This window comes from Oratosquilla oratoria, chromosome 13 (assembly GCF_046742065.1).
Source record: "Oratosquilla oratoria isolate Oo_2021 chromosome 13, ASM4674206v1, whole genome shotgun sequence".
Lineage (NCBI taxonomy): Eukaryota > Metazoa > Arthropoda > Malacostraca > Stomatopoda > Squillidae > Oratosquilla > Oratosquilla oratoria.
In genome coordinates this window covers 37,391,729-37,401,861 of record NC_134789.1, presented here as the reverse complement: position 1 = coordinate 37,401,861, position 10,133 = coordinate 37,391,729, and the positions used below count along the sequence as shown (strand labels likewise).

At 38.8% G+C, this 10,133-nt stretch overlaps 1 protein-coding gene across 14 annotated transcripts in view; it reads right to left on the bottom strand.

The window, feature by feature from the left end:
• Nucleotides 1-5,360: 5,360 nt before the first annotated feature.
• Nucleotides 5,361-10,133, bottom strand: part of Abp1 (Actin binding protein 1) — a 41,482-nt gene continuing 36,709 nt past the window's right edge. For 12 of the 14 annotated variants that reach the window (XM_076197071.1, XM_076197069.1, XM_076197070.1 and 9 more), the window contains one exon: nt 5,361-8,852. In XM_076197071.1, coding sequence (XP_076053186.1) covers nt 8,713-8,852 — 140 coding nt within the window. In that variant the 3' untranslated portion in view covers nt 5,361-8,712. Of the gene's footprint in view, nt 8,853-9,346; nt 9,408-10,133 lie in introns of all 14 variants that reach the window. The other 2 variants (XR_012967110.1, XR_012967109.1) reach the window with 2 other exon arrangements.

Genomic DNA, 10,133 nt, shown 5'->3' with positions numbered 1-10,133 from the left:
CCTTTTGTGTGTGTGTGTGTGAGCATGTTCCTAGTTGTTTTTCCTGTAAAGAGATAGTCAGGGGCCGTATACACAAAACTTGTTAGCACTAACAAATAGCTGTTAAGGGTAACAAATTCCTGTTAAGGCTAACATTTAGCTGTTAAGCACTAACAGTGATACAGAAAACTTGTTAGGGCCTTAAAAGTACTGTTAAGATAAAAGTGCTGAGGAGGACTATTAAGATCTTAACAAGTTCCTGTTAGTAGAGAAGATGGCGGAGCAACAACAACTAAAAAGATGACTGCGAGTTTATCGACAGCGACGGGACATATTTAACGAGTACAATGATGACGAACTCATCAAACGCTTCAGAATGAACCGTGCTGGTATAATAAAAATGGCTGATTTAGTGAGGGACAAACTTCAATCCCGAACAGAACGGAATCGACCACTGAGTCCTGAGACGAAGGTGGCAATTACCCTATGATATTTAGCCACAGGTAAAATGCAGCAGTGACGAATTTGGGACCTCGCAAGCATCAATCAGCCGTGTCATTATTCAAACAATTGATGCACTATCAGAACCAGATATTGTAACTCAGTTTGTAAAATTCCTATTGACTCGCCAAGAAGTGCAAGTAAAACAAGCAGAGTTCATGGAAAACTGTAGGTTTCCCGGTGTTGTGGGTACCATAGATGGCACAAACATTAGAATTGGGGCTCCAAGTGTCGATGAACATTTATATGTAAACAGAAAACAATACCATAGCATCAACGTGCTTTGTCATGCCTCCCTCTTATCCTTGTGGTTTAAACTTGGCTTGAATCGCCCATTTATTATTATTTTTTCTCCATAATCACGTTGATCAAGAGGAGTGTTTCCTCTTGTGACCAGTTTGGCTTCCTTTTCTTTTTCTGTGTTTCTTCTGCCATGTCTATGTCCTCTGAAATTATTGTTGAGTCTTCTGTCGGAAGATTTGTCTGTGGCACGGCCGCCTGTACAATGCGCCTTCGTCCAAAAATATCTGTCGTTGGTTAATAAGTACTTCTAAAAACCCATACATACGATATCTATGTGCTATCATGATACTTTATTAATAAATTCTGAACAACTGCATTAATAACACTGTTTTATGTGTGCAATTTTTGATAATACGTCCATTTACATGTTCATAAGCTGCTAACTTCAGCGCTGTTTAGCGGTACTTGACAAACAACTGTTTGCTAGCTAACAGTTGTTAGTTAAGCATTGGTGTATAACTTTTAGTGGTTTTCTGTTAGCTAGCAGAGATTGTTAAGGCTAACAAAAAAGTTTTGTGTATATGGCCCCTGGTTTGCATTGCTGGAGAAGGATGCAATAGTTCTTCAATTTGGTATGGGTCCTTGGCACTTCCATTGTACAATGGAGTGCATTGTTGTCTGCATTGGTATGGTATGGTTGTTGATTTGGGTTGTGGGACTTCACCAGGGATGTGTTATGTAGCCATGGTTGTTCATTGTGCACGTGGATGGGGTGGTGCAAGAGGTAAATGCAAGGGTAATGGGCAGGGGGTTGGAGGTAGAGAAAATGGAGAAAAATGGGAGAACCCAGTTGTTATTTACTGACAACACTGCACTTGTAGCAGGAATATAGGAGGGATTAAGAAAGTTAGTGATGGAGTTTGGGAAGGTGTGCAAGAGGAAAATGTGGAAGGTAAATGTGGGTAAAAGTAAAGTGGTGAGATGTTCAAGGGGAGGGGATGGCAGCAATTTGGAAGTGAATATCACAGAAGAGAGGCTGGAGGAAGTGAATAGCTTTATATACTTGGGAGTGCATGTGGTGGGAAAGGGAGTGGAGGCTGAGGTAGAATGTAGATTGAGAGAAACAAGTAAATGCCTTGGGGGGTTAAAAAGTGTAATGAGAAATGGACATTTGGAAATGGATGCTAAAAGGAGATTGTATGAAGGGTGATTGTGCGTACAGCATTGCACAGGGCAGAAACATGGAATATAAGAAAGAGTTTAAATGTATTTGAGATGAAATGTCTGAGAAGTATGATAGGGGTGACTAGGCTGAATAAATTGAGAAACAAGGTGAGGAGGAGAGCAGGGGAGAAAAGTTGGGGGATAGGGTTGATGAAAGAGTGTTGGGATGGTTTGGGCACATGGAAAGAATGAGTGAAGAAAGATTAGAAAAAAATTGTGTGAAAGACAGAGGTGGATGGAGGAAACAGGAGTGATTGACCAAGGATGAGATGGATGGATGGGGCAAAAGGGGTATTGAAAAAAGAGGAATGTCTGTAGAGGAAAGAAGGGAGAAGGCAGAGGATAGGTGTGTTTGTTTATTATTTAACTATATGTTTGTTTATTATTTAACTACGCCTATGCATTTATTTATGTATTTTGTTATTTACATTATTATAGTTTTTATTTATTATTATGATTTTTTTCGCATTCGACCTAGATATGGATCAAAAGGTCTCCTGCCGGCATGCTCCGCCTTTGTAATCCTTTGTGAGTGGAGAATGGTTGTGTATGGATGATGCTGTGATGCATGGAAGGGAGTGGGTGGGGGTAGGGAGTGGTTATGTGTGAATGATATTTTGACTCAGCCTAAAGGGATTTCTTCCCATCTCTTTTTCTGCATGAGGGGACAGAGAGGGGGGGTCACCTATTAAATGAAGCAACTTTGCTGTGGATGTTCTGTGTCTTGCTGGATTGCTTCTGACTCGGGGCAGAGGGCCAGATGCATTGATGACCAGTCATCCAGGAGCCAAGAAAAGAGGGAGGGAGGGAGGGTGGGGTGGTAAATGGCAGTGGAGTGGGTGAGGATGTAATGATGGGAGGAATTATACCTTTTTGATTTTGTTTACCTCCCTTGTAAGGAGGAAAAAGCCTTTGGTATATGTATGTACCAATGGAGGCTGGTGATTAGTTGCTGCAGTCAGGGATTCATTAATGTATTTGACTGTTCCTTGGAAAAGGAAGGAAGGTGGAGTCTGAGCTTGACAAATATTCATTCATTCCAGCTGGGTCTGGTGGAGGGTATGTTATGTGTGGAGGCTTTCATATGGTCTCGTGTCAGTAAGTATGGATAGCACTGGGGTAAAATGAATTTCTGCTCCCACCTCCAGTCACGAGGCTGCATGTGCTCTGATGGGTATTGTGGATGAAGATTTACCTTGGCTCTTAGAGAGGGAACGATGTGATGGTGCTTTTGGGATGGGGACTTTACTAGCGTGGTATAGTAGATATACCCCATTATTTCTATGGTTACGGAGCTGATGACTCAAACCGCAAGAGGCAGTTCCCCTCCTAGACCATGGGGACCACGGGGACAGCTACAAAGCCCTCTGTAAAGGGGCACCATTCTAGCCTCCCGATAGGGGGGAGTTTGTGATGTTAAACCATATCATCGTAATTTCTATGGTTTCTTTTGGGGAGCTGGGTATTTTCCTAGGGAGGTTAAGGTTGTTGGTGGTGGGGTGGGCAAGGGGAACTGGGGGAATAGGTTTGTGGGTGGGAGATGTGGTGGACTTAAAGGGATGAGCCGTATAGGTTCTTCTTGATTCACCAGTCTTGGATCACATGTTGGATTTGTGATCAACAACTATTACAGTGAGTCCTCCAGTAAATTCAGTTACGGTATTTGGTAATTACTACCCTCGATTCTATTTACGGTAAGAAAAATTCACAGATATGGTATCCGCTAGATATTTTGAAGAGAAGAGAACAGGGAGAAGGTACGTCTGCCGTATCCTATTATTACATGTTATAATGGGTTCGGTATGTGGTAATTTCAATTTGTGGTAAGGTTTTCAGGAATGCATATGTACCGTATAATGAGGACTTACTGTACCCTCTTGGATGAGAGTTCAGAGTTCCAGAGATTATCATCTCCTGCCCCCAACTCTGTCATACACTATTAATGGCAGGACTTTCATTAATAAAAAGGGAATAGAAATATTATTCTAATTAAAGGAAAAGTATTAAGTGTACTGTCAGTCAGTCACTATCTCGCACTTAACATGGTAATAATTATAATTGATCCCAGAGGGCACCAAGGTATGTGTCTAAGTAGCAGTTAGATATTCTTAACCACTTCCATACGGTGACGCCTACGTAGGCGGCATGAGGAGCAAGTGGGTACTCGATGATGCCGACGTCGCCATCTTGATTATATTTATTGTAGTCGTACCTACGTAACTTTCATTCTCTCTAAACTGGCTTCATCATATTTTCTATGGTTATCAAAATACACAGGTGAAAGAGAACAAACGATTGAGCACTGACTTTATTTTTTATAATGCTATTATTATGATGCAACATCTCACGTCGGACAGCTAATGCTGCCAGACGTGCGATGTGCCCCAGAGTGAAGAGGTTAAAAAAGGAAAATCTTGTCACCTCCCATAAGGTACAAGGTGGTGTGGCAGTAATTTCCCATCCTCTGCAGAGATGATCCTAACGCCCAGTTACAGGGGATAGTAATACTGTCAGTCACTCACATGCCTTGTTTCAAATAGGGCCACCATATGAAGGTAGCACATTAACAATCAGAAGACCAAGACTATATAAATCTAAGTATAAGCACTCCCTCTTTGCCTCCTAGTTCAGGATTCCTCACATACATAAAGGCCCTAATCCCAATTATACAGGAATTGCAAAATCAGACATGAACTCCCTGTGGAATAAAAATAATAAAAGTTCTTAGTCCTCCTATTCCACTCCATTTAGTTCCCTTTTATGACATACAGGTGGAATACAATGGGAGTCTTTGTCCTCCACCACAAGACTGCATGAAGGAGACGTAGGAGACGGGAGTTAATGAGAGTTTCTCCTTTCCTATATACTAGAATTATGTACATACATACATGTACCAAAGGCTTTTTCCCCCTACATGGGGGGTACCCAAAAAGAAAAGGCATAGAAACCACTCCATTTCCTATATATTCCACTCTCCTCCTTCCCTCTATCTTGGCACCTCCTGGATGACAGGACATCCCTGCATCCTGTTCACTGCCCTGGGCCAGAAGCAGTGTCGTAAGACACAGCACATTCACAGCAAGGCTGCTTCATAAATTTGGTGACCCCCCTCTCTGTCCCCTCATGCAGAAAAGGAGATGGGGAGAAATCCCTTCAGGCTGCGTCAAATTTTTTCTCATCCATACTTCCTCACCCCCCATCTCCCCCTCATGAATCACAGCATCATCCATACACAACCCTTCTCCATTCACCCCTATCTTCTGTCCTCTCCCGTACTTCCTCCACTTCCTATATACTAGAATTAGGTAATCAGTTAAATCATAGACGATTACTTGTACAGTATACTCTGCATAGCCATTGAATTTCAAGCTTACAAAACTTATTGATTTGTATAAGGAAAATAACACTGTCAATTGGTAAACTAGTCAAATATTTAATGGGAACAATAACAATCATTCTGAATTTACAAAAGTACCATTCACATATTAGCATTTAGAGACGACTAGGTCTTGGTAGTGGCTGGAACTGCCAGTGAATAGAGTCGTGTGAAGGAAGTACAATGCTTCAAATTACTATTGCATTCAAGGAAAGGGGAGTTGACTGCCATGCTCAAATGCAATCAAAAGATTTCAAACTCACGGGAATGAAATTAATTACACGCGTTACTATAGTGAAAATAGTTTGTAGACACAAGTCAATGAAGCACTTATACATTACAGCTAAAAATATTTAATATGAATAAATACAACTTAATGCATTACTAAATATAAGTGCAGCTTATCTTTAAATGAAAACCTCAAACTTTGAAGACCCATAAGTAGCCACCACTGCCTGTGCCCAATATAAATTGTATTTGTTCAAAATTGCTCCTCTCACCTACTTCCAAAGCTAAAGAAATTCATCCATGTTTCAAGATCTGAATATATGTGAACAGAACAATATGAAACTGTGACCTAAATCAAATGTAATAATGAGTCACCAAACCTTCAATAACTATTACTTGTTTATACCAAAAACCCCATTATCACCCATTAAGGCAAAAATTACAATGTAGAGGATACTATTGAAACTGATTAATAAGGCCTTAATTCCACAAATGACAATGCTGTTCTCCCTACAAATGGGTTTATGCACACAATAATCCAACACGACATCCAATTCCAAACCTAAACATTTCACAACCATTTCCAACATCCTACAAAATCCACTTAGCTCCTAAACACATATACAAATGTATATGTATTGCAGCCTTCTTATCTAAATAATACAAACAGTACCTTCACCTCCGTATACATATCGAGCATCCTCACTTATCAAGCACAACTTTAGCCTTTCTTGTACACATTTCACATCTGCACCGCTATTGGGTTTGGACTTTCAAATCCAAACATAAAATATCATCAATGTACACATCTTAAATACTAATTGGTTATCTTACACCTTTATTTGGTGTGGCTTATAATGATGTCTGCCTCCATATTTCTAAAAGAAATAATATTTCTCCAGTGGCATCACCTTAGTATGTCCATATCATTTTCGATGACTGAAACCTTCTTATGCTTTCCATTACCTTCTTAATTTCAATTACCTTCCTATTCATGATGTCATGGTTAATTCTAACAAGGAACTACATCTTCAATTGTCATGCTCGTACAACAAAAAATGGACTCCGCAGTCTGATTGCTCTTTTAGCATTCGGACACTTTCAGTCTGATTGCTCTTTTAGCATTCGGACACTTTCAGTCCGATTGCTCTTTTAGCATTCGGACACTTTGTGTTCATGGTTTTGTCAAAGCAAAATACAACCTATTCCATGACTTACTATAGTTGTGAGAACAGGAGTACAGAAATTATGGCAAGCACCTGTATCACGTCATCTTTTCAATTTTTCTCACAACCGACTTTATACTACCAAATTGAACACATTCTTATATTCATAATGACTGAGTTACCATCACCACAAACGTAAATCTTTTATCTCCTGAGCAAAGCCAACTGAATGGGATTCAAGACATTCCTTTCAAAACTGACTTTGAATCTAAATATGCTACTCTATTTCAAAATATAAAGCTTACTTAATGACAAGAATTATAAATGCAATTATAAATGATGGAACAAATTAAAACTGGCCCAAACCTATTTCTTATACCAAAAGGTGATTGATTAATATTACAGAAAAAGGATGAAAACAAACAACACTGAAAATCCTGCCTGATAAAAAGCATGGTTGAAGGAAAGATGAAATGCTGGGATGAAAAATTAAGTACAAACTGAATGATGAGGCTACTAGTGTGAGAATCTTTCTAAGAATCACAGAATGAGAGATTAATGCTATGACTTTACAAAAGTTAATAAAAGGAAATAATGAAATACAAAAGGACCTTCTACCCAACTTGTTAGCACCTAGCAATCCTCCAGACATTTTCCGTCTATAACCTTACTTTCCTTGCCCAGTTTACAGGGCATCAAACCATCAAATACTCTATCTTACAATAACAAACTGTTTGCCATGCCCGTGTATGAAACAACAAACAATTTGGTAAAAACGAGAAATTTAATTAGATTGTTTGTGATCAGCTATCCTAAACTCTTGGCTCTGCATAGGTTTCTGTGTTTTCATATGTCTCTAATTAGCTACCAGTACCTGTGATGGGCATGTATGAGTGGTGGTCCTGTGTGATAGCAGTCTAAGATAATTGCCACCTCAGCTCCTTCAAAATCCAAAACATCCTCGCTTCTTTTCAGAGGTACAGTCCCAAGGGGATAATATAATTTCTGGACTTGGCCTAAGATCTCAATCAGCTTCAACCACATTTCCTCCACCTTTTTACATAAGGAGAGTTGAAAACCAAAAACAACTCCCCTTCTGCTACTACAAACCAATGACACAGAAACATCCCCGCACCAACAGTCCAATATTTTCTCCCAGAGAACTCTACGGAAGGGCCTGAGGACTGTTACCAGCTGCTGTGGGGCCACAAGTTTCATCAGTGAAACTCGAGGGAACAATTATTTCAATCATCAATTTATTACCGATAAACATTTTGTGTTTCACATTGCACAAGAGCGAATTTTCAATTCAACAGATGTATTTGAGCTTGGAGAGATCTGTCCATCAGTATTCACCACTGAAGCCAAGCTCTACATGTGCTTACAAATTGAAATGATTAAAAAAAATCAAATGAACTTGCTATGGTTGTTCAAGATTAAAATCAGAGATAAAACAGGAAGGCTGAGTGATATGTTTCAAAGAACTCAGAAATTGATGGCATGTTATATGTAATCTACCCTTTCACAACTCTCATCCATGAATACCAAACTGTACATCTAAAATCCAAACATAAGTTGATGTAAATGTACATGTTCCAGCCTTAACATTTGTATAAACACCCGTCTTATGTAGAAAAGGTTTTAAGAAACTTTTGATATCAACCTCCTTAAACTCTACGTAGTGATAAGCAAAGGTTCAGACTATTTTCCCTCGAGTGATATCTCTCAAATGAAAACAATAAAGTTTGCTCGCACTAAGTAATCAACCGAGTTTTACCGATTAATTTTGAAATGGCATGTCTCAAATTCTGTATTGCCCATGAATTCTCTTACTTACTTTTAAATCACTTATTATTCCTTGCATCAAAATGAATTATTTCTTATATTTATAGCCTTAAAGAATACACATTTCCATGAAAAATTTATCAAATCAATTCCTCGTAATCTTCAATCAAAGACACATTGTGAAGCAAACACAGTGTTCCATGATACTGCTTAATTGATAAGTTCTACATAATTTGCCGGAAACAGTCCAAAGATTCCATTAGGACCAATGCCCTGCCACCATCCTTCATCAATCTGATCAATGTTAGTGATGATATCACCTGGGTCAAAGGTTATCTCTGTTTCATCAGCTGGAAATAGAAAAAGAGAAAAAAATATTTAATGATACAGTACTAATGATATTTTATAACAATAATACTTCATAATTCCTGGAGGCCATAGGTCTTCTGCAAGAGAGTTCAGGGGCAATGGATTGACTGACTGGTTTATAATACCACTGCTACATCCAAAGCCTCCATATCCTCTATGTTAAGATTATAAATAAATATATGCATATTTGTGATATGTATTATGGAGGAAAAAAGGTAATGAAATGAAAATAAATATTGGAGTCAAAAACGTATCGAGACGTACGAATGTTGATGATGCAAAGTGAATGGTTTCGAATAAGTGAATTGGCAACACTGAAATTGGGAAACAAGTTAGTTATGAACGAATGAGGATTGGAAGCAGAAAGAGACAGTGTGAACTTGGGATATTATGAAGAATATAAAGAAAAATATATGACCTGGCCAGGCATTAGTTTATGAAGAAGTGAGCTAAGGTATATGTGAATTTACTCAACTCGCTCTCCAGCTCCTTTCACTTCTTGTCAATCTTCTTATCCTTGTCAAGCATCTACCTGCCTTGATAGAAAGGACCTATTAAAGTGGGACAGAGGAAAAACAAGAGGACATACAATGAAACTCAAAAAAAGATAACTACAGAAGAGACCCGAAAAAGAACAGCTTTCCACACCGTGATAGATATATGGAACAAATTGGATGAAAAAATAGTGTGTGCAAACACAATACAAGAATTTAAGAAAAAGTTTGATCTTGTGAGATACAAAAAAAGGTCACCACGAGCATAGCTCCCCTTCCTGTATAATACAACTAGGGTAAATACATCCACTTTCTTCAACCTATGCTTTGCTTCCTCCACCCTCTTTACACCTCTCATACGCTTCCTCACAATCACTTTTTGGTGCTATGTTTATGGAGGATCTGTACTGTATTCTTCTCCCTCCACCACAGATATACAGTGAGTCCTCCTTATACGGTAATTCTTTATCCGATAAATTCACAGTTACGGTATTTGTTAATTACTACCCTCGATTCTATTTACAGTAAGAAAAATTCACTGATACAGTATCCATTTGTGTTTTGAAGAGGAAAGAACAGGGAGAAGGTACGTCTGCCATATCCTATTATTACATGTTATAATGGTGGTATATGGTAATTTCAATTTGCGGTAAGGTTTTCAGGAATGCATATGTACTGTATAATGAGGACTTACTGTATAAGCTAAGTAATTAAGACTTCTTCTACTCTATAGTCATGGTGAGACAGTAATTTTCTGTGACAGAGGCA